Source organism: Lytechinus variegatus, chromosome 1 (genome assembly GCF_018143015.1).
Source record: "Lytechinus variegatus isolate NC3 chromosome 1, Lvar_3.0, whole genome shotgun sequence".
Lineage (NCBI taxonomy): Eukaryota > Metazoa > Echinodermata > Echinoidea > Temnopleuroida > Toxopneustidae > Lytechinus > Lytechinus variegatus.
In genome coordinates, this window is record NC_054740.1 from 17,496,295 (window position 1) to 17,522,776 (window position 26,482).

General features: G+C 37.5%; 1 protein-coding gene across 5 annotated transcripts in view; it reads right to left on the bottom strand.

Moving 5' to 3' along the window:
- LOC121407635 (anoctamin-4-like) overlaps positions 1 to 21,218 on the bottom strand; it is a 42,299-nt gene extending 21,081 nt beyond the window's left edge. For all 5 annotated transcript variants that reach the window (XM_041598823.1, XM_041598815.1, XM_041598807.1 and 2 more), the window contains exons 1-3: positions 21,077 to 21,218; positions 6,949 to 7,350; positions 4,895 to 4,967 (exon numbers count right to left, since the gene is read on the bottom strand). In XM_041598823.1, coding sequence (XP_041454757.1) covers positions 4,895 to 4,967; positions 6,949 to 7,329 — 454 coding nt within the window. In that variant the 5' untranslated portion in view covers positions 7,330 to 7,350; positions 21,077 to 21,218. The remainder of the gene's footprint in view (positions 1 to 4,894; positions 4,968 to 6,948; positions 7,351 to 21,076) is intronic.
- Positions 21,219 to 26,482: the final 5,264 nt, after the last annotated feature.

Genomic DNA, 26,482 nt, shown 5'->3' on the forward strand with positions numbered 1-26,482 from the left:
GTATTCATAATCAAATACTATTGTAGCTAAACTACACTGTACATATGAAATGGAAGTCATTAACTATCTGAAGAGGATACATAATGCGGTATAGGTACTGTATGCACAACCCATGGGCAACAGGGTAAGGTTGCATAAAAGTTACTTTTACGGCAACTATGCTATATAATGGTATCTTTCATGGAATCCTTGATTTTGATTGGCTTATTAGCATTGTTACCATGGTACAATGTAGTTACCATAGGATGGCAAAATTAAGTACTATAATTATAACTTTTATGCAATGGGGCCCTGGGTGGTCCAGCATGCGCAGCAGCATGTGACACACAGATAATGCCTAGCAGAAGAAGAATTATTTATATGGTGGTACCTTTATCATATTATGTCATATACATGTATGCTTTTCACACTGCATTTCCTAAACCCCATACTATCCTTAAACTCGGACTATCATTAACCCTATTCTCTTTCGTAACCCCATACTGTTTGCTTAGCTGGGGTTAATGCCTTCACCCTGGACTAACGCAAAGCTGATGAATATTGATGATTTTTCTTGCCACACAGCACATGATTAACGTGCCATTTCGACTTCTGTGTTTGGCTAATGCTGAGCCCCACTTTTCATTAGCCTGGTTTGATTTCACACTACAGTTCTTAGCACCACAATTGCGGTGCTAACACAACAATAATATGCTTTTCACACTGCATTTCCTTAACCCCATACTATCCTTAACCTCAGACTATCCTTAACTCCATACAATCTTTCTTCGATTCACTGTCTTTCTTAACCCCATACTATATGCTTAGCCGGGGTTAATGCCTTACCGTGGACTATCACACAACTCATGAATATTGATGGTTTTATGAAACAGAGCGTGATTAACGTGCAATTCGACTTCTGTGATTGGCTCATGCTTAGCCCCTTTTTTCCTTAGCCCTGTTTCATTTCACACTGCATGTCTTAGCACCGCAATTGTGGTGCTAGCACCACAATAAGCCGGCTAACCCTGCTTTTTTGCAGGACCAGATAGTACCGTACTATTTACCATGCTAGCCCACTTTGCTAAAACATAGTGTGAAAACGAAGTGGGCTAAGCTTAAAGAGAAATTCCAGTGGTTGCAGTAAACACTGATTTCATGAGAAAGTTTGTAAAACAAGGCTTAATTATCAGTATATCATCGAGGATCTAGAACTGGTACAGTTACATTAACTGAACTTTGTGAAATCTTGAAATCTACGCTGAAAAATGTTCACACTGAAGATCCCCAACACAGATAAGTGCACGTGGGACAATGTATAATTATTGCTTTGAGCGTCGGGCCCTCTCTACCGGAATCCTGTGCTTATTTGCTGATTTCTCAGCAATTACAAAATTTCTTCCAGAATCCTTTGGCACATGCGTTTTATTTATACAAACAGACACTTTAGTGGTCATTTCATTGGATTCTGTTCAAACTCATTTTGATATCGTTACCAAAACTAGCATTTACCTTTAACCTCTGGAATTTGGTGGGGGTAAGACTCCCCTTAGCCCCACCTATTTCCCAAGGTTAAGGACAAAAAGTGCAGTGTGAAAAGCATAAAAGCCGGCTTACCCTGCTTTTTAGCAGGGCCAGATAGTACTCTACTATTTACCATGCTAGCCCACTTTGGTAAAGCGTTTTATGAAACCAAACTGGGCTAAGCTTAACCCCAGGAAATTTCTGTACTGTGAAAAGCATAATACAGTATGTATGACGTCTTCCTGTCTGACCGAAAGGATTGCAATTTTGATTGATTGAATAAGTGATATTTGTATCTGGAACAAATTTTTTATAAACTGCCCATAAGATAAATCAACAAACATCAATTTTTTTTTAAATATATTATGAAAACCGAGTTGCGCTTTACATTGTCATGTTAAAGGTATTGTTTAACTTTGTAAGCAGCCGATTTAAAAAATTCTCAAACCAAGATGAAACATGTGTACAAGTGCATGTATTAGAGCTAACAAACCCTGAAAACAACCATTATTGGGAATGAAAAGCTAAAACTACAAGGCAAACCCCGATTTTGTAAATAGGCGTCTTATAGACGCCTAAATAGTACACATAACTGTATGGGATGAAATTAAGATGGTGTTTCCGGTCACTTTATATTTCAATTTTTGAAGCACTAAATAACGATTTTCGAACGCAATTTTTTCAGGGCTTCAATTTTGTAACATATCACAGACACAGGTAACAGGTGTGACCTTCTAGCTCAGATTTTTTTAAAGTCAAACCAATGTTAACCAATCACTTTAATTGGTGATACTTCCTGATACAGGTAAATATATCCATATCCGTGTTTTAAAACTCAATGAAACATTAGCTTCTGTAAAAAGATCACATTGCAGAAATCAAATATTGAAAGTCTTTAAAAAACCATGGAGGTACAATGTACACAAATCATACATCTCCGCAATTGTTATGAACCGTAGAACATCACATTGAATATATGCTGTTTGAATCCAATTGCCGGGGTAATAGTATATCTGTAAGGCACTTAGACACATCATTCCGATGTATTAAGCACTCTATAAAAAAGCGGATTACAAATTTTTACATGTACACGTATTATCAGTAGGTGGTTTCAGACCGCCTCGAAGTTCGCCAGTTCCAGGTATTCTCTGATCGGGAAATTTACCCCGATCAGAAAATACCAGGTATTTTGGTAATGTGAAAGCAAACTACGCGTAATCTCCCCGAAAGAAAATACCAGCTAAATAGTAGGTACTTGGCGAAATTACGAGAACTTTCATGGGGATTTTTCCAAGGTCGCAGGTATTTTGGCAATGTGAAAGCAAATTACGGGAACTTTTATCCCAGCGTGTCGTTGGGCGCGGCGGCGTGGGTGGCTGCTGGGCTAGAGATTTTGAATCTCCCGCCTTGCCTGCTTATCAGACCACACTGCGCATGCTCGTAACTTCGGGAACTTATCCCGAACGATGTGTTTCGGGGCGGTGTGAATGCAGGAATAATTAACGGGTATTTTTTAGCCTTAAAAAGTTCTCGTAATTCAACGGGGATTCTTGTGATCGAGGCGGTTTGAAACCGCCTATTATTATACTGATAATCAAAAAGACAGCACTATTCCTCGTAAGATTATCACCACCCCCCTCCCCCCATTTAAGATGTTATATGTACATATACTTATATTTTTAGGAAAGTAGAGTGTATACCATATTGAAAGTAAATTATAAGAAGACCTTTATAAAGTGCATATCAAAAAAAAGTTTACACTTAGAAAAAGCCCTGGGATGAAAAAGATACAACAAGTGGGTAATTTTTTCACATATATTTGGGTCTCATCATCAATGAAAGTAAAAGTTTTGACATAATGTTACACTTGAGTGAGCATTGTCCATTTTTGTAAAGCTCGCAGAAATCTGTTTGTGCAGAAATGCTTGTTTTCACGCTGTGTCAAAGGGAAAGGGCGAAATCAAACTTACCCTGCGAAACATTTCTCATACATTTCCCTTGCACTTTTGAAATAAGACCGATACATTTTGTAACAATTGGTTGAGATTTATTACAATTTTTAACAATTTTGCCACCCAAATTGAAATTTCAACACTTACATGTAGTAAGCACAACCTTTACCCTTTTTGTGCCAGCTGGATCTGAGGACATACCTGTAACTGAATCTGAACAAAAGTTTATATCAGACATCTCCAGCCTTTTTTAACTAAGTTTTTATCATTTAAAGTGGGTTTACATTTTATTTATCATTTAATACTTGTTTCTCCACACTTTTCCCAAGCTTGACAATGATTAACAAAATGAAAACAAGCCTAAACCATTTCATGTAGCTCAGTGTAAAGCAAATATCGTCATGATGGTCTCGGTGTGTGGGGGAGTGGGGTCGGGCACAATGCACTCTCCAAATTGTTTTGGGCAAGGAAACAAGTTAAAAAAGGTAAAAGATATCGTCAAATCAATTTTACTAGCTAAATTCCAAGTGTTCTTCATGATTAAGGTCTACTTTTATTCGCACAACTATTTCAAAGTTCTGCGCAAATCATTTTTCATGAACTTTTCAAAAGTAAGTGGTGCTCACTCGAGCGGAAATATTTTTCGACAGTTATATCGTCATTCGCTTAAATGTGCGTTATCATCACCAATGTTAAAACATGGAAAAATCTTCAGGATATCACAAATGTATAATTTTACAGGATTTTTTCTAAGTGTAAACTTTTTTTTTGATATGCACTGTAGAATAAACACACTGGGTTTTTTTTTTTATTAAGCTATTCATGCACATTACATGTACATACCCCGGTAATTTTTGATATTGGATTTAAATGAAATTCTTCATAATTCTGATTCTAATAATTTAAACTAAATGATTGTTGTTGATTGAAATTAAACTTGTTATACATTTGAATGCAAATTTAATTTGGTTTAGAGGATATACATTTCACTTTGTTGAAATACTGGAGAAAAATCTCAGAAACACACGAACCTGTCACAAGCATTGCTTACTGAGTTGCTATCTCTGTTGTATTGTAACTTTAGAAATGTTTTAATGCTTTTACCGTTGGAAATAAACGTTGAATTGAATTGAAGTTGTGGGGAAAATCATAGGAAACTTCTATACAAATCAAATTTGATCTATAAGTATAAACATGTAGTTTAAAATTCAAGATGTTAACAAGCATCTGCAAAGTTTATTACTTAGCTCCTTCCCCCCCCCCCCTTTTTTTTGGGGGGGGGAGATTAAATATACATTTGTACTTTGTTGAAACACTAAAGAAATGTTAGGAATGTATCATACATGTAAGTACAAGAACTAGTTGTGCATAAAGTCATGGATAACTTACAAAAGCTTTACAACCTCCCCCCTTCCCCCCCCCATATATTTTACACTTACATTCATCATCAGTCTTTAACCTATTCTCAATTGAAGCTATGCATCCATGCTTTTTGTTCGGGATTATCGCAGCCTGTCAAAATTGAAAAGAGAATAAAAATCATACATTATAATCAAATACATGTACACCTATCACATGTACATGTAGCTCCTTGATGTTTCACTTATCACAAAATCTATAATCATTCAGAGTTAATGTAAATAATATGGTCATTTCTTTGATTGAAAATACCAGGAAAAGGCTAAGATACTTTCAGGAAATGAGGAATAAATCTTATTCCTCTTCAGGTATTAAGGATATTACTGCAAATCTACAAATCAGTCATCACCACAGATGTTGAACAAAGAAATATCTATTGGAACTAAAAAATTACTTCTGAAAGGAACAATGCCTTCTGCTGACAAAAGGTCTATTTTAAAATGTTTTTCATTGGTTCAATTTTCAACAAATTAAATGATATATGCATGTAAAAGCACTGTCAAACATAACCAAAACAAAAAGGATCCAAACCATAGATTATAGCCTGTGGGTCTCCTACCAGTCAGTTTGTCAATTTGTTTGTCTAAAATGACAGTATCATTCTGCCTAAGTTGGATAAATGTCATTTCGTGTAAACCAGAAATATCTTCATGTGACATATACTACAACTTCTTGGTTTTCCAAATTCTTTATTACTAGTACCGGTACATCAAACATCTCAAATGATGTATTCAGGGGTGTTTCAAGGAGTTCTACTGCAATTGATAATATATAGGCTGTTGATTGCCAATTTGAAATTGATGGATCACTCTTAGCTATAGAAAATCAATCAGCACTTGCAAATTTTCAATTGAAAGATTTATGATTGTTAAACGTTGGGTGTCTTGAGACATCTTACTCAATGTGGATGACATGTCTCATGTAACCCTATCTAGGCAGGGGTATTTTGGGAGGTCATATGGCCGGGGGGCCTCCCAGGCCCCCCTTGAGATCTCGCCGTTGACGGCGCCGAAAATTGGCACGCACGTTGTCAGGGACATAATCTACAAAATGGTATAGTAAATTATTTCATGCGAATTGTTATTTAATAATTATGCTAATTTATGCGTAATTAGTATGTGAAATCATACTTTTTCCTCTAACTCCAGAAATAAAGCTCCAAATGTTCTAATGTTTGGCATAGAAAGTCTTTGTGGTGTTCTTAGCAAGTTTACATGAAAAAAATTGTGATATCAGATCGATTTCTTATGTATTGTATTGTTTTTTGCAATTTCTTATGTATTTCTTTGTTTTTTGGACCTTTTTTTCATTGGTTTTTAGATGAAATTCGTTGGGGACTCTTCTGAGATCATAAACAGCATAAAATACATATATTTAGACCAGCAAAACTAAAAATAATCATCCATTTATGATTTTTGGTTGAAAACACAATTTACATTGACTTTGTACACAAAATCACATTTTAGAGCAGTTTTTGATCTGATATGCACTTACATAACATTGCGTAATTTCGGAACCGCGTACCCGGGTGATGCAAAATTGGTCTCAAAAGTTGCGCAAGACTTGAAAGTAAAAAGTCAGCAAGCAGCGAGGTAAGAAAATTTTGTGCAGCAAAAATATTGCACGACTCGTTGAGGGGGGCCTCGGAGGCCCCCGGCATAGATAGGGTCTCCAGACAGTGTTTGTGTGTAGATGTCTCGTCTGATACTGTCACTAGTACAACACTGAGATTAACTTCATGCAGATTGAAAATTTATTTGTAACATCCCCTTCATATTCTTAAATATTGCACCACATGCAAGTATGATAATCAATGGACATACAGTATTCCAACTGAAAATGGATGAAATGGCATTGGCTGAAGGATCAAGTGGCACTATGACCAAATGGACCTTCTACTGAAGAGTTTTGGATAAGTGATGATTCACCACAAATGCAATTGTATCTCCTCCATACATTTTATAGTGTGTAAATACAATTTCTTATTGTATATCCAACATCATTGATGCTATTTCCTTTATTTGTGTTAAACTGTAAAAAACTTAATACTTTGCTACTAAAGATATAATCTCACCCCTTTGAGTGGCATCTCCAAATTGATATCTTCTGCTTCCTTGCAAAGCCTGTTGAATGGGCAGTGAATCTTGACATAGGTGTGATCTCCTACAGTCTCCTCTTGGACCTCCAAACGCTCCTTGGTGACCATAGCCTCCTGGAAACGATCTCGGAGCACTTTCTCCTTGTTGTACTCTTCAAACTCCTCCACTGAGTCAAAGGAATGTTCTTCACGGTGCTTGTACACCAATATATAGTCTATTCTCTTGGAAATGGTTTTGGTCTCATGCGCTTTCCTGTGCTTCTTCTTTTTCTTCTTTTTCTTTTTAGTGCCATTCATCTCAATTGGAGCAAGATTGAGGGCTCTACCCCCATAGGTGTCATCATAAATAGGTTCCATTTATACCTCATCTAACAGAATCTATAACAAAAATAAATAATAAAACAAGTATTTCTATTAAACAATGATATCAAAAAGTGTTTAATAAAAAGTATTAATGAAAATGGAAAATAATTTGAATTTTCAGGAGATAAATTACCACACAAAGAATAACTTGGCGCCATTCCAGATAAAATGCATTATCAACCCCCTAAAAAATGTTTAAAGGTGATATGTCAGTGTGGCTTGCCGTAAACGCATTTTCTCTCAATGCCGACGGTGGCGGGCGGTGTGCGAAGAAGATCATGCCTACGTAGGACGGTATAGGACATGTCTGGAGGTGTCTTTCCAAGGACCATTCTTCGTATCACCCAAATCGGCTTTGTGAAACAGTTGAGCGATATCTCGTTCTTACTTAGAATGGTTTTACGAAAGACCATTTCATGCAACAGGCCCCAGTACTCCTATAGTACCAACTGCATAAAATATCCGACATTTTCAATCTTCTTTCTGAGATTAGATCTAGGTAAACAGTAACGTAAGGAGGCAGCGCTCAGTCTGTTAGAACGCCTATTTTGGATAAATCAGATCGCACATTTAGATCTCAAAGTGAGAGGTTTACATGTAAGAATCCCCGGTAAAGCAAGCCTCATCACTGTATTCAGTGCCCAGTGTAGGTGTGAATGCAGTAGGACAACACTCCCTCAATCGCAAGTGTTGGTCCTATGTATAGCAGAGTCAAAACCTACAGTATGCATGTTAAACGTCTAAAGTTAACCCGGTGTATTGCACCTGCCGGTCCCGCAAAAATCAAGGTCAAGTCAATCTTCTTGACATTTAATTGCCATATCAATAGAATGATTGTGGGCATTCACAGAAAGACAAGACATGCTTGTTGAACAGTTCAACTCGTGTCACTCACACTCATGCGATGTTAGCTATATAGCAACCTCACACACCACACTAGTAATATGGTAGGGGATCCTTAACTAAGCTACGCACCGCTCATTGTACATACAATTTCAATGGAATGGCAAAATGCGCACTCTCTGTGAGGAACTGAGACTGCAGAGTGACAAATGATTGGAGTTACATGAATATTTGACAGGAATAAACATCGTTTCTGGGGATTTATTTAACAATTTCTGACATTTAACTGTCATTCTCATTCACCAATGGTATTGTGTTAGTTCAAGCCTGCATGTGTAATAATTTCTCCCAATTCGGGCAACCGGGTTTTGTCTAGATTTTAATTTTTTTTAATTTTTAAATGACAATATATTGTCTTGAACGAAGGCCCACTATTTTTTGATAGACTCTAATCTTTCTTTTGATACTATACATGTACATATTGCTAGAAAATGTATGCTACCGATGATTTATTCCTTATTAATTTAACTTTTCTGCCGGAGAGGAAAAAATGGCAGTCGTGTGTTGCTGCCCTCTACATTCAACGAGTTGTGCTTTTATCAAGGCTTTCCGATCAGAATTTTCGATATCCTCGCCAATCAATGCGAGCGACAAGTTCCGAACCCACGTACATAGTGCAAAGCAGCGGCACAAATTGCAATACATGTATATAGCAACTGGTAAATACGTTTGTAAGGATGACGTCATCCAAGATGGCAACTTATGTTGACCAACGAAAGGATCCGAAGATGACTAGGTTTTGATCATCATTTGAAAATAATTAGTGGTAACTGCAGTCTAGGGTACGATATTTCTGATTTTTATGTAAATATATTTTTTTGTGTAAATTTTGATGCAATTCCTTTTTATAATGTGACATATTATGTATATGTATTTGATGTACATGTACAAAAGAATGATCCCAAAATTGGGTTTGCACCAAATGTTAGATCTAACGTTACTGCTACATGTAATTACGTTGTCGGTACATACGAGCCTCCAAGCTCTTCAGTCTATGTATTGGCGAGTGGAGCTAACGCAGTTGAGCGGAACAACCAAAATACATTACAGAGACTGAAACTTTTGGTCTACATGTACATGTATAGGATATTTACTTTTCTTAATTTCCTATCTAGAACATACATGTATATTAGAAATTGAGGCATACAGGCATGACAGGGAATACCAGGTATTATGTCTTTGCATGATAGAGTCAGAGTGTATAATTTTAGGACCCTTCTAAGTTCTACATCGGTGGCAAAATCAAGAGGTGTTCTGAAAACACGGAGGAGTTTTCGTAGTAGTGTCTAGTGAGTTTAAATTTCATAATTATATTTAGGCCCTAGACTGAAAGATGATATGTTAAATCATTAACATTTGTCATAGATTCCTAGTTTTTATCGTTTGTAGAGTGCGTAGCTTAGGCCTAACTAGACCAAAAGCTTCAGTCTCTGTATTTTGGTTGTTCCGCTGAACTGCGTTGGCTCCACTCACCATACATAGACTGAAGTGGTTGGGGGTCCGTGGCTACAGACAACGTATAGTGAACTAGCGTTTTATAGATCGCGATTTAAAACTGTTTTTTGAGCGAAATTTAATGATGAAATTCAGGGAAATACAAATAATTTAAGTAATTGCATACCTTGGACCGGATTTATTGATAAAAAAATCCACTGGATGATTGAGAAATCTGTCATCTAAGCCATTTTCTCCTGACCTGACAGTTTATCTTGCAAGTTGCCATCTTGAATGACGTCATTATCGTTAATGTCTCGATATATCGCGATTATAACTATTATCGTTTGTCTTCGTGAGTGTATCGTATCGTATTATTGCCTTGTAGGTGTGCTGGTGGAATGCAATATCAATATCACATTCGTACATTGTTGACGCCCTCTCCGCGTTCGTTTGTAAATATTTCATAGTTTGGCTGCCATTTTGACCTGTTTTCCTGTGTCGTACCCAACTAAACATCGGTAAAGTATAATTTTCATGCATTTTCATCTATATCGTTTAAATTTTTGTAAAATTGAATATTTAAATATTAAGAATGTTTAGTTTAAATATCCTTAGATTGTAACCTCGATGTGTAAAAGAACCTCAAACTTTGGACTCTGGTCGGACAAAGGTGCTGGGGTTATAACGAATGGGAGCCCACACGGACACTTTACCGTCGGTGAATGGGGAATACAGTAAAATGTCAGAAATTGTTGAATAAATCCCCAGAAACGACGGTTATTCCTGTCTAAGGCCTAACTTGAGTGCTTTTTACGTTAGGTCTCTCATCCAGAGCTACCAAGTCTCACGCATTGTGCGTGAGACTCACGCATTCAGGGTCCGTCTCACGATCTCACGCATGGCACCCATTTTTCTCACGCATCGCCATCGGGACCCGACAGAAAAAAAAAGAGAAAAAGTAGCATTATTTGCCAGATGATACGACTGGCCGACCGCCTTCGCGTCTAGCCCGGCATGCGAGATCTCGAGATGAATCGAGAGTGTAGTCAGCGCACAGCTAGTACGTGATGCGATGAATCGCGTGCATGCATCGCATGGCCATGGTTTTGAAGCCCATATCTCATGCGCGCGCACCTTTTTGCAACGTACGAGTCTAAGTATAGTCACGTATTGTATTACCGGACACTATCATATTTCCGGACGCGCATATTACTGCGTACGAAATCAATTTCGTACCGTAAGACTTCCGCAGTTCGATTTCACAGATCAATTCAAAGAACAAGTTTGCAAAAACAAGGCGAAAAATCCAACTTTTACCTTATTTTTCTCTAAAATGACAGAAAATGCTTAAAATATCATATAACATAGTTTTGCATTAACAATTGATCTATTTTCTGATGGCAATACGGACCTAATTTCGGGCCTGATTCGCCGAATTTCAATCTCGTCCGCTCCATCGATCAGATCGTCGACGGCTAGTTCTCAAGGTATGTACCCCGGCCGTCCGTGCGCGAGGTAGGTAGATAGAGAGCCGTCAACGATCGTCTGCGCATCGATAGAACTTGACTGAGGGTCACAATATGAAAGTGTCATATCGAACACGCAATAAAAAAAAAAATTAAAAAATGAAATTAGTTAGCAAACACCAATTTATTACAAAGATCTGCTCAAAATCGATATAAGAAAGCAAACAAAAACTTAGAATTTACTCATGAGATGATATATCATGAAAAAAATCACACCAACTCTTTCTTACATCATTATAATCAAGAATATTTTTACCCGTCCGTCGCGCGTCCGGAATTATGATGTAATTTGTCACGCACGAAAATAATTATTTTTCGCGGAGGGGTATGCGGCAAGTGCGGTGCAAAGAAAACGGTTGGAAAATATGAAATAATTTCATCATATTCATAATTTTCAGAATATTTGGAATAGCAAGGTATAATTTTTCTTCATTGTATTTCCTCTAGTTGTCATTTTTAAAGCACTGAAATAAAGGTGTCCGGCAATAGGATACACTGCCATACTGGCTGCGCACACACACCATGCACACACACATAGAGTCATGAAAATCTCACGCATAACATTTTTTTTTAACTTGGCATCTCTGCTCATCATGTGCCGACTCGGCTCCTGAGCTCGAGCTCCGCCCGTCTCCCCGGCGGAACTCCAGCCCCGTCCCGTCGTCAACTCAAGACAAGCATGACAAGGGCAAGTAGGCGAGCGGCGAGAGGCCAAAATTTGGGACTTTAATCCCCCCGACTGGATCAAAGCAAAAACATGCATCATTTTGAAGGAAATTTTCTGAATTTTTCAGAACTGAGAGTTAAAAGTGTCGTAGAGTGTAGCTTCACCATGGAAACCAGCCTTGAATAGACCACGCCCATTTTTGTGATAAATGCAAAGCAGCAACTTATTATTTAGATTTGTTAATTAATTATACTAATTTATATATAAATATAGAATTTTCAAGGATAAATTCACTACAGATTGAATGATATGATAATGCCTAGCAACCAAATATATATTTCATACATATTTAATTTCAAAATTGTTGCCTAGCAACAATATTTTCCCTAGCAACCATATTCACTTTTCAATATTCTTTAATTTTTTTACCAGATTAATTCATTTTATAATTTTTTAAAGTTTTTAATTTGTAAAAACTAATGAAAAAGGTAAATTTTGATGAAAAAGTGATAAAAGAGGAAGACTAGGATGTATAATGCATATATGATCATGAAAAGTTACATTATTGCCGTGTCTGATTAACCCCTGCCTGCGACGGATATCACTAAATATATATGTTTGTGTGTATTTACAACTATATGCATCATTTAATGGATATAGTAATATTGTTATAAATCAAATAGATACCCTAATGTGTCATGTTATCTGTTCTAATCTAAATATTTGAGTATTCACAGATTTTTCTGTTACCTATGGAAACCATTTTATGTTGCCTAGCAACAGTATTTTCCCTAGCAACCAGCACTTTTTGGCGATATTTCAAGCCTGTAACCTCCCAAAATTCTCTTGTTTGGTCCTCAAAATGCATCTAATACTCTTCTAAGCATTTATTGTGGTAATGACAATTAATTTCAGCCATCTGGCCAGGAAGTCAGCATATTGAGAGAGGGCATGGCTGTATACAGAAATCTTTTCCTTGGGGGTGGCAAGAAAGTCTACAAGAAACAAAGCGAGGAAGCAAAGCGACTGAGTTTGGCAATAGGGATGCTTTTTCATAGTAAATGGCAGGATATCATACACACTGTTGGTGAATTTTGTGAAAATTTTCAGTTAGATATACCCTGTGTCAAGTTATCTGTACAATCTAAATAATTCAGTATTCATAGAATTTTCTGTTACGTATGGAAACCATTACGTTGCCTAGCAACAGCATTTTACCTAGCAACCATCACTTTTTGGCGATATTTCAAGCCTGCAACCTTCCCAAATTCCCTTTTTTGGTCCTCAAAATGCATCTTGTACTATTCTAAGCATTTATTGTGGTGATGACAATTAATTTCAGCCATCTGGCCAGGAAGTCAGCATATTGAGAGAGGGCATGGCTGTATACAGAAAACTTTTCCTTGGGGGTGGCAAGAAAATCTCCAAGAAACAAAGTGAGGAAGCAAAGCGACTGAGTTTGGCAAGGGATGCTTATCATGCACGCTTTTGGTGAATTTTGTGAAAATCTTCAGTTAGATACCCTGTGTCAAGTTATTTGTTCTAATCTAAATAATTCAGTATTCATAGAATTTTCTGTTACCTATGGAAACCATTACATTGCCTAGCAACAGCAGTTTACCTAGCAACCATCACTTTTTGGTGATATTTTAAGCCTGCAACCTCCCAAAATTCCCTTTTTGGTCCTCAAAATGCATCTTATACTATTCTTAGCATTGATTGTGGTGATGACAATTAATTTCAGCCATCTGGCTAGGCAGTCGGCATATTGAAAGAGGGCATGTGTGTATACAGAAAACTTTTCTTTGGAGTGGCAAGCCGACTAAAAGTCTCTGATAAACAAAGCGAGGAAGCAAAGCGACCGAGTTTGGCAATGGACGCTTATTCATAGTAAATGGAAGGATATAATGCACACTTTTGGTGAATATTGTGAAAATTTTCAGTTTAAAAATGTATCTTTTTGCTGCATACGGCCATGGTAGAGGAATTGGGCATTATTAACAGTATCATTTAGTTTGTTATTTGGAACATTTTATTATACATTTTTGGAAAAGTAAATATATATCCAAGACCAACCACTAAGTCTTAAAGTGTATCAAAGACCAGCCAATAAGTCTTAGAGTGCCTGCCATTTGAAAACGGAATTATTTACCTTGTGGAAAATATTATTCCTATACTGTAGTGATTGTGAACTCTAAAGCTAAGTACTTTTATTTATGAGGTTCCTTCTAAAATATGTAAATCACAATGATCTATCAAAGTTTCTATCTGCAATTCTGGCAACTCTGTACATTGTGAACTCAAAAACTAATTACTTTATGAGGTTCCTACTAAAATATGTAAATCAAAATGAACTATCAGTTTCTATCTGCAATTCTGGCAATTTTTCTGTGTTGCTGGAAGTTTTATTTTTCTTTTGTTGTTGTTGTTATTATACCAATGGTTGGGCAATAGGGCAGTTAACACAGTAGTATACTTGCAGACCTTCAAACAGGATTGCTGGTTTATCTGCACAACTTGATGAAAAAACCTTTTCAATGATCACCTGCCATGATTTAAACACAGATCAAGAGATCCTCAGTATGTCGTATATACCAACTAGACAACAAAAATTACTCTAATCTGTGCCTGTTGCTCACTAGAACCGATTAATCTCTGTACATTAGTGGGCAAATATCTTTTCAAGTAGAATAAATTAGGAGTAGGCCCTGTTATTGTCTCATCAAGATAAATGGCAAAGTCCTAACCATTGAACTTATGAGCATTCCCATTTAAGTTCTTTCTATAAACCTCCAAACCAATCTCTCTCCCTTTCTCGAGAAGCCACCTCCGATCGAGAAAATGTAATTATTGGGGATTTCAACAGTCACAGCATTATCTGGGGGTATGGAGGAACCAACGAGATGGAGAACTTGTGGAGAACTGGTCAGATGCAAATCAGATTGCATCACCCAACAAAATGTGACAAGGTTGTGCTTGACCCTCTCCCGCACACTCAACATCAACCTATTGGGCTGAAGGTGAATGAAGCCATCACTCTACGCACAGTTCCCTTTCACAGATGTTTCACCCTGAAGAAAGCAATCTGGGAGCAGTTTGTCATAGATCTGGATAACTATCCACAGGATCTTCCAGCACTCCCTACTCATTACGACACATTTGGAAAGCTATTGAAGAAATTATCACCGAAGAATATTCCACGAGAATGCAGTACAAACTATTTTCCGGGCTTGACGAATGATGAAGCTGCTGTACAGTAAATATTTCAGGAGCTTTGAGAATGACCCCTTTGGTGCCGATACACTTGAATGTGGGGGAAATTGACAACTGCCATTATGGATAATAAAAAAGAAAGTGACAGTGATTTAATAAATCAATGGACATGACTCACAACAGCAGAAAAGCCGGGGAAAACGATTCGGATCCTTAAAAAACGATTCAATATATATATATATATATATATATATATATACCCCTAGTGACCACCGACCAAGTGGCCCACTATCTTCTTGTGTACAGTCAAGGTAACCCTATTTATTGCCCACGAAGGGCCAACCTCCCTAAATAAAAGTGCAGTTACAGTCTCCCAACTAAGAGTCATTTAAATGCACAAGACCATTCAGCCTGAACGTCTTGTCTGCTTGTGCTAGGCTATCAAATTAAGAGCAACAAGGCACCTGGATTAGATGATGTCCACTGTGAGCAGATCACCCTTCTTGGACCAATGGCTGCTGACATGTTAAACCACTGTTTGCATGAAGAAGAAAAAAAACAATGGCAAGAGGAAATTTAGGGTAGTTGCCAAAGTCGAGCCAGGCAAAGACCCAATCAGAGTTACAGAAAAATCTCTCTACTCTGTCACACATACAAGCCCTTTAAAAAGCTCCTGCTTAACCGCATTGTTCCCTTTGTGACTGAGTTCTTCATTCCAGTAGGCAAGATTCAGGCCAGGAAAGTCCTTTACTTATCAAGTACTGAATCTGACTCGGTACATCAGATGGTTTGAGGAAGGTCTGAAAACTAGAGCAGCCTTTGTTAACTTAACTGCAGCTTATGAAACAGTTAATCATGGGGTAGGCCTTCATACGAGGAAAGTCATTGTGATGACAAAGGAAGTCAAGTTGACAAGGCTAATTAAAAAAATGCTGAAACCGGTTGTGAATCTCAGTGGCTCCAGCAGCAAATGGTGGAGGCAGAAAAATGGTCTCCCACAAAGAAGTGTCCTCCCCCAACTCTTTAACTTCTACACAGACGACCAAGTAATCCGTCTGTCAGCTACCATAAAGAGTATTATGATCTTTACCTATTGTGTGGCACAGTCCCCCAGATATAGAGGTATCAGCATGGGTGGAAAAAAGAGCAAAAAAGATGTCCTTCTTCTTCCACTCTCTAACTTTGAACCTGACACAAAGAGACTGGAATCAAGACAATTTCCTTCACTAGACTGAATCCCTTGATAGTTATGCACAAAGTCAAAGGATCGCCCTATGGACAAACCACCTCAAGCCTGTGACGCAAAAGCTTTCCATGTGACCTACGAATCACGCCCCAGGTTCAAATGACGATTGGCCATCCTGGCTATGTCTTACATGGCTATGTCTTACATATGGTCTTGGAACAAAAAGGTGCAAAGTCCTTAATATGCGGTTCGGGGCTACAGCAGGGATGCAGACACTATCTACGACTGAGGAGAGGATCAGACAGTGCATCACCTTTTGGTCTGCCCCCCCCCCCCTACTTGAGCCGTGCGCTGCCAAAGATCTGGAGTCACTCAACCCAAAAGCCAGATCTTCCTTGAACCCTCTACTACAAAGGACTTGTGTCGTTACCCGATAAGATGGGCACAGATCAAATGTTGCCCTTTAAAATCATTCAGTATTCTATGACCAAATGGGAGCTTAGGTGTGCAGGAGTTTGTCTCTCCAAAAGGTGGCTTTTTAAGGGGGAGGGGGGGGGGTATGTAGATATTGGGTAAGATTGTTAGCATCGAATATCTTTGCTCTTTCACTGACAAATTGTTAGTTTCACCTTAAAACACTAACATTCAGAATATAGGCACCGTTTTCAGCAAAGTTTTAGCCTCACCATGGACCTAGGTCCATGGCCTAACCGACAACCCCATCAGGAACCAATTAAGTCCCTGTTCCCTCCCCCATCCAACAACCTATGACCAAATAATAATTTCTGACCAAATGTCAGATTACCATAAATAGGTGTCTTCTACCAGTCAGATAATTAATGACACACTTTTTCTAAGCTCATTAAAGATGTCATGTCCTGATAATGGTACAAGATCTACATGTAGCTTTCCTGTGAAAAGAATAGAGTGCAGTGGCAAAGGCAGTGGCAGTTCAAAGCTCTGGTAGGAGGGGTATGCCAAAAAAGTGTTGTATATCCTAATACAGTTGCAGGAAGTTTCTTCATTCCTATTGTAGCCCCATAGGCGGTTCAACAAGATCAAGTAGGCCATTCTTCACTTGGACCCGGAGAGTGATGTACTAAGTCCATAGGTGAGATTGTGCATCACAGACTGGAGATTGTTAGACCAGTGGGTGATGCTTTTATGCAAGCAGAGTCATCAAGGGACTCTATTGAGCAAAGAAAACTGTGTCTAGATTTGAGTCTCGCTGCAGGCTCATGATTGACGAGTGGAATACTATGTTCTTGATTGTTTTTTTCTTTCATCTGTGCTGATGACTTCTCTTCTGACGTACAGTGGGGGCAATAATACATAGTAGGTAAAGATTACTCACTTCTTTTAGTCACAGGCATTCAGTGATGGCTCTGCAAGATTTGGGGTCAATATTTAGCACCAAGTGCTGCGTACTCAGCAGTGCAGAAGCATAAAGTCAGAGCTGTGGTACAGAGAGATTTGGCATCTATCAATTCCCCATATGTTTCCCAGCTTCTTAAGAATGATATTCCTTTGCTCCAAATTTCGCATTTGTTTTGGCAGCATGTTCTTTGTATGCAAAAAGAACGGTCTACAATGACGCCAAGGTAGGTTGGCTTGTTACCACCTGACCCTCAGTTTTTGATCTGCTCCCTGTTCTTAAGGTGGAATACACTAAGTTTGAGTTTTTCTGGATCGGAACAGAGATGATTTATAGCACAGTAAGGAGTTAGACTTGCCAGATCATCACTGAGTCCGTTTTGGCACACTGAGGAGTGATTATTACTTTAGAGATTATTGTTCAATTCAATGTTTTTCTACTCCATTCAAGTAGTGATCCAAAATTATGGCAGTAATTTAAATGTTCCAGCCTTATTATTTGAACAAATCATCATTACAAATGCAGATGCATTTGTATTATTAGTATCAGCATGTTTTACCAATACTGTAGGGGTATCATCCCAATTACATCAGCTACAGATTTTTTCTCAGAAATATTTCTTATACCATGGATGTGTTTGAAGATTTACATTGATCTAAATCTCCATGGAACGAACAGTAGCGTTAGTTTAAGCCCAACAATCATGACAATATAGGCACGTGTACCTGTTTTCTGGAGCTTTACCCATATCAACGTCTTTTACATATGTATGCATGTTGAGAGGAATCCTTGTCTTTTCTTTTAGACATCTTTTTTTAAATGAGTATTTAAGGCATCAGTTTTTTCCATCGGAGTCACTGACACTATCGCTGTAGCAGAAAATACCCGAAGGACAACATCAAAGACTACATAAGCTGATATACCTCCTCTCTATATTCTGGGACTTTTGTTGTATGCCCCACCCTGGTTGTCTCTATTAAGCAGATGTGTGCAAACCTCATGACATATTACATAATGACACTTACACATAGAAAACATCTCCCACTTTAGTAAGCCTCTCTATCCTTAATGGTTTTCTTGTCCTTTTCTTGGCCTGATCAGGAATGATAGCTCAGTCGATAGAGCGGGGGTTTCGGATTCCGGTGACCTGGATTTGATTCTCACTTGGTGCATTAGTGCTCTTTTTTAAGGCGCATCCTCATTATATCCTCATTACCAGGTCCTGGAGAGGACATTAAGCCGTCGGTCCTCTGGTTGTTTGCTTACAAGCATTCATGCTTTCTTAGCAATCGGGTAAAAAATACCATATTAAGGCTTAAGATCCCAAGTTTTCATACTTTCATCCTTCTGATTTCTTGACAGTTATCAGATTGAAAGTGACATAATAAATTCCCTGTGATTAAACTTCTGACACATATTAATAGTATCAAAGTTTCAAAAGAAACTTGTCGAACTCACAGCCTTGGCATCTTTGGGCTACAACCTCAACACAGACACAACCTTGGAAGATGGACATGCATCGGTGATTAGGTACTATTTGACAAGAGAGATCCATTTGTTAACCATTCCATATTCACTCGAAGAAAGTGATCTACATGTAAATATGCAGCCAAAAGCCTTTGCCAATGACCTAATTGAGTACTAGTACAGGAGGGCCCTGAAATTGAAAAAAATATCTGTACAAGCCTTATGTGAAGGCCCACTGTATGATCAAAGTTTTAATCAGGGACTGTGCCTAAATAGTAGTGTTGTCCATTTTATCAAAGCATCAATGCTATACCTATACTGTAGCAAACTAAAAAAGAAAAAAAATGCTTTGTACCCAGCAGCTATTTCAGTTTCAGTTTATGAATCATACAAACCGTATTATTCTATTTTTATCTGCAAAAACATTTAAATTTCTCTTTGAAGCTGCTCTTTTTTAAACGATAAAGTTTAAATACCATGCTCATGTTAAGAATAGGTAGACAAGCAATATACATACAAGGATAGATGATTTTTCTTTAGAAATAAGAGAAATGAAGCGATGTCCTTCAATTTATCATTGCCAGTATGCATGTAGGTATATTATTGTACAAATGGTACTGTACACTTAAAAGTGGATTATTTCCCCCCAAATTTGTTAGGGGGAAAACATATCGTTGCTAAGGTAAATAGTGTTGCTAGGCAATGAAATTGTGTCAGTACATAATGGTAAACTCCGGAATATTGTTTGCCTATCGATAACAAACTATGATATGTTAGTTCTCTCAATATTTTTACTCTAAGGCACAACTTCGTCCACACATTTAGCCGAGATGAAGAGTTGTAACATAGCCGTTGCTAGGGAATATTGTTTCTGGGCAACACATTTGACGCCATGGAAGCTATAAGATAGACAGTTTGTTGAATGGTGACTGAAAACGAGTTTTTAGCATCTATAATGATAATTGTGTCAGTATTATTGCTCATAATGGACTATTTTCCACAGATTTGTCCAGGGAAAAGAGTGTTAATATAGTCGTTGCTATGGAAAATAGTCGTTGCTAGGCAACAAATTGGTATCCATGGATAATGTGAAATGGTAATTTTGTTGTTTTCTATTGAAGACAAGATAATTGATCAGGAATTATTCACTCAATTGACTTTTTCACCACAAAATATTATAAAGTATGTTACTTGTACGTACATGTATCTGTATCAATGTAGTCAAAATGAACAATAAAATGGCGATTTGTACGATGTGAAGGGGTGTGTCCGGTAGTGCATTAAAAATTAATTTGAGGTTCTCAATAGCTTAAATGGGGGTTTTCAGTTCTTTTTATTATTTTTAAATAATAATTTATGTAATTTCTTTGGTGTAACTTACTTGGTTTGATTCAACCTAGTTAAAAAGTTAAAAGTTAGGTTTGAAATGGAAAAATAAGTTGTTAATTTAAGGAGCTAAATGGTTGCTAAGGAAAGTTATGTTGCTAGGCAACACTTTCTGAGAAAATGTTCATAAAATTCATGCTCAGTTGTTTTTCAGTAATTCTTCTTACAATATATAGTAGATCTATCCTTTGAAAATAAGAAACAATATCTGATAATCTAAATTAATGAGTAAAAAATCAATATTCGTGATAAATATTCAATAAGTATCTAAAATGGGCGTGGCTTGTTCAAGGCTGGTTTCCATAGTGATGCTACACATTACGGCATTTTTAATACCCAATTCCGGAAAATTCAGGAAATTTCCTTTAATTTGATGTATGATTTTGCTTTGATCCAGCCGGGGGGATTAAAGTCAAGAAATAAGGCACTTTTTGGCTTCTGGCCGCTCACCTAAAGGCCAGGGCAGGGCAGCCGGGCCGGCAGGGGGCCATATGCAGCCTGGCATTATAATTTATACGCCATGGTTACGACTACATTACATTTCATTACAAATTGAAATACTAATACGGTACTACACTTACTATCGTTACAAGAATCTACTTCCAACTTGGATTTAAATTTCGAATGATTCGTTCACTGACCACCGGCACCGCAAATGAAATAAAAACATCACAAAAATAATACAATGTTGGCAGCCATCTTATTAACACAGCGCATGCGTAAAAGTATTGTGATGTCATTAGAAACCGTTGCCAAGGCGTGTTCTCGTACAGCGAGAGTGCTAGTGGTATAGCTAGTTATGTAGCTCCGTAAGTAATCATGACTTGTTTGCAAACTAACTTTAATATTTCATAATTAAACAATATTCTGCTGCCCAATTTTCTATAAAAAAAAATAGGCAGATCAAAGTGATACACAACTTATTTGCCTCTCTGTATCCAAACGTTGGTATATACCTAAAACTTATTTGGCGTTGAGTGGCATGGGTAGAGCATGGACTTATAAAATAGTTTCATCTGTACTGGATTGTACATGTTCAGGGACCTTTTCCACTCATTTCCGTGGAGCCATGCCTTTTCCAATAAAACTGCTTGCAAAGTTTTCAATGCTGTATTCAGGAGCCACTCAACCAAATTGACTTGTGGAGATCAACGAGTAAGCAGGAGCAGGTTATTTTAATGCTTGCAGGCTTTGGGGGACCTCTTTGTCTGTTTGTCAGTGTTAAGGAGTCCAGCGCCGAGATCCAGTGTTTCGTTATTTTTTTGCCTATGGCCTATTCAATTCGTTTCATTCCTTAATGGTTCGAGCCCCTTCCTTTGACGAGTGGACACCATGCGCGACCACGGGGCCTCGAAAAGCACCCTAAACACATATTTTCCATATTCAGAAAATGTACCCCTTAACAGGTATGGGCGTGTGAAACCTTTCCCTTTGGAAATAAAACGATATATTCTTGGCAACAATGCCCTGAATTGACCCCCTTAACAAGTATAGCGATATTTTTATTGTTATGTTACGGACGTCGGTTTTACCTTTACCTACATCACAGGGGTCGTGGAAGCGGGGGGAGGGGGGTTCAGCCCCCCCCCCCTTCCAAACTGTGTACAAAAACGTAAAAATTATACCATAAGATTGCAATTTTTTGCATGGTCAGCCCCCCCCCCCCCCCCCACTTTGAAAACCGTTCCGCGGCCCATGCATCATTGGGTTTAGTGCAACCCCACCTCCCACATCTCGCGCAAATCGTCTACTCTAAACACGTATATAGCGTTGACTCTTTGGGGCAAGAGTAAATCCTTCATGTAAAACGTTTTTTTACACCCTCGCAAAATTGACCCAAAACACGTAGCTTTCCTAGCAAAAATGCATACCTTTTTTTCATTATTTTAGTGTTTTTGATACCCTTATTACGTTACGTGCCCCTATCTTGAAACAGACATCTTTTTACTTGTTTTTTGGGGGGTCACCCATGGTATCCACTCGTCAATGTAAGTGCCCCCCCCCCGGGGGGGTTCGAGGGAAGACATACATCGGCACTCAGTAAAAAAAAATATCGTTCCCAGGGCCCTGCGGAGTTTGATGCTATTATCTAGTCTATCGGGCCCGCCTGGTGGTTGTTTAGGTGCATCAAGTTAACAGGATTGAAGACCCTCATTTAGAAAGTCTATGTCCATCCAGGGCCCTGGGAACCATTTTTAATATATCAGGGTGCTGGTTTGTAAAAGCCAAACGAAAAACAAGTTTTTAACTCCAAAATTAAAGGAGATTTGTTCTGAAAAATTGTACAAGCAAAAAAAAATGTTACTTCTCCCAAATGACGAAGAGTTGGGTCAAATCTCGATATTTTAGCCAGTCAACCTTATTTCCAGGGGGAGGGGTGCTGCCACTGGTAAGTAGCAACCCACACACACACACACACACCATGCATGTTCCGCCCGCCCAGAATCCCCGCTTCCAATTCCTACTCGTAAACATTGCCCTTGGTGTATAGCTTGGAGTCGTTTGGCAGCTCTATACCATGTATACTGCGTTCAATCAGTTGAATTGGGTACCAATTTTTAAAAGATGACTGGCCTCATGCATAGAGGAAACAATACAGTGCGTCCTATCAGAGACAGCCTTTCGCAATTGTTAAATGTGTTTTTAATATATAAAAAATTTGATGCTCATGGAAAGAATGTAATCTCATCTTTCATCAAAAGCAACAGCTAAATCGTTCACGCATGGCAGATTAAAAACAATTAACAAATTAGAATGCAAAAGAAATGCTAATGAGCCAGTAGCCAATCGTCGAAAATGCACGGACGTCGTATCACGAACCAATCTTTTTTTTCTGCGCAACCCGGTTTTGACATCAAAATTTCAAACTCGCCTTGCTTATCAATGCGTGAATTGTTTTTCTCATTAATTTTTAGGTATCAATTAGATAAAGAAAAATAATTGAATTATATGATTATGTAAATGAAATATCATAATTAATTTGCCTATGAATAAAAACAAAGACATGGGAATCCCGGTTTCCTTTTTTCTGGGAAGCCCTGTATATAGACTAGGATCCTGTTTTATAATGACTTTTTAACAAATGCACAATTTCAATATAAAACAATATATATACTATTCAAAATCTACCTTAATCTACTCACGCGCCTATGATCAGATCTTATGAACATTTTGACTTTAATAGGGCCTTTTTACCCCCGGCCCCTTCCCGAAAATTTTTGAGGAAATTCCGAGTTGACCGAAAAAAGTATAATATGTTTGACTACTAACTTTACACCCTCCCCCCCCCCCGGTTGACTTACATAATGATCTAGAAATTTCCAAGAGATAAAAGAAGTAAAATAACTTATCTTCTATTGGTATTGTTACCATAAAGATTGCCGTAAAATATAGTTTACAGAGTGATACAAACAATGTAAATCAAAAAGGAGTAAATGCAAACATGGTAATATAAGCAGTGGGGGAGGGGAGAACAAAAGTAAATACATCATAGGCATCACGAGTCTAAAGGTAACACGTAATGTTGTAAACACCTGTTTTCTTTTTGATATTTTAAACCACAAATTTATTCTCAGTCGTGATGTTAACTTTATATTGTGTTGCTAACTGTGCAAGAATCTCGAAAATAATAATGAGCTGTAAATTGGTTTAAAAGGGACAGCAAACTCTTATTGTTTTTTTTGGGGGGGGTGTCTTTTTAGAGGTATTGTTCACTTTGTCAAACAAAGTTTGGTTTTCGCCCACATAACATAATCAATGCCAAAATCGGTCGAGATTTCCTCCCATGCAGAATAAAAACAAACAAAGTTATGCACTAAAGTATAACTGCAGTACTTTCCCAATTACACGACCATTTTCGTGTACACGACTATTTTTTTAGATAAGGATATCTGTATAGTCGGGTTATGGACCACTTTTCATGATGCAAAATCATTTACATTAATGATATTAGAATAACTTGAAAATACGTTTCTAACATTAAAAACAATAAGGCCCTCCTTTCTCTTTCCTAATATATAAGGAAACATAATGTTCAATGTCCAATATGATTTCAAAAATAACCACAAAATTGTATGTTTTTAGAGGGTGGTATAGGCTAACTAGTCTGTATTTTTTCATTCTCATTCTAAAACGAAAGAAGGAGAATTATTGATCAAATATATTTGTGTAGATCCTGATCATTAAACTTAAATTAAAATCACTATTCTAAACAATGACATCAGTATATGGGAATTTACACCGAAGTATAAGAGCTGTGTTTAATGCAAGTCAAAATATCAAACGCAAGTCCCGAATGTGAAATCAAGATACGAATGATTTGTAGAATTGCGTTTTATTACAACTTTTTATGCAATATAGGTCATTTTATTTCCATGAATTATCGACTCTTTCATCCAATACTTCATTGATCTTTCCATCATGCCTGATTTCATTTTAACTATTTCTCGGTCGATGGGCAAGGTTCGCATTTGTCACGTGACAATAACAAAGTTTGTGTGAGGCAAATTCACAAACGTATAAAATATCTGATCTCTATCCAACTGAAAGCAGTCTCGCTTAGCTGGCTAAACGTATAAACCTCTAGATCTCTAGAGTTCTAAGACCTGACGATTTGAAGAGCCCGTGCATGAGCGAAATCAATATAGAAGGTAAGATCCGGGGTAAGATCTCCAGTCTGCAATGGTGTGTTGTGATTCCAAACAATTTTCCAATATATTGAATTCTTATTGGTGAAATATTATTGTCATTGTTGTGGGCTATGTTTTGTTGTTGCAGTTTTGCTTCTGTTCTCTTTGGAAAATTATATGCCTGTATATTCTAAAATGTATGTAAATAATAACAAAGAATAAACCCTTTCATTTGCATTTATACGTATTGAAAAGTTCATTTCAAAATATATAATTTGCTGGAGAGCTAGTTTCAATTTAATCGAGGCTCTATCGTCATGGGCTAGGCATGGGTGGTGAACTTACTCAAAGAAATACTATTGAGCCTTAAGTACACCGTTATTCAACTTTTATTGGGTAATGCACTCAATATCAAGATTAAGCAGAACAGAGCAAAGTAGAGCCCTGTACAAAGAATCAATATTATTAAAGTATTAATATAATACAGAAAGCTACTTTAAATCGCAGATAATTATTGTCAAAAAGGAAAGGGATATTTAGTTTTCCTTATGAACAATGAACAATCGTATAACATCGTTAACTGGTGTGTTGGCTCAGTTGGTAGAGCATCCATCTCACAACCGGGAGGTCGGGGTTCAAACCCCGACCTTATACGTTAAAAGATTGCTGCTACCCTGTTTGGCGTTCAACCAAATATAGAGCCTCGTCGATCTGGCGCTAGCTGCACTGTGGCTGCCGGGCCCACGATCAGTTGGGCAAAGCAAATTTTCGGAGTATTTCATTTCATGTCTATTTCGAACAATAAATTATGGATTTTCATTTTTTTTAACCTAGTCGATTGGAATCATAGGCCTAAGATCATATTCATTTCAACATCGAAATCTATTTTTCCATTTATACAGATTATTAGATATTTCCTGAGAACTACGTCACCAACTCCCAGCCACAGCAAATACTTCGAATTTGCTTTCCAATTCTATAATCGTAAAACATCGTATAACATCTCAATAGCATGGTTTGTGAATGACAAAATCATTTGAGCCAAAGTTTGAAGTAAGAATTTCCATGCAGATTTCCATCTCAATCTCATCTGCAATCATAAGGGAAAAGTAAAAAAAAAGGTTCACAATAAAACCAAGTTTACATGATCAATCAATATAGGTACGAATCACAAAAAGTTCAGTTATCTTTTTAGTAATTTCAAAGGAGAAAAAGAGGTAAATCGAGGATTGCTTGATTAACTAAATATCTATACATTTTTCTTATTATTGATACGCGATTAATATTTTGAGATTATTTCCGTTTATTGATGTCGACAACAGGCGCAGATCCAGGGGAGGATGGATATGGGCTAGTCTG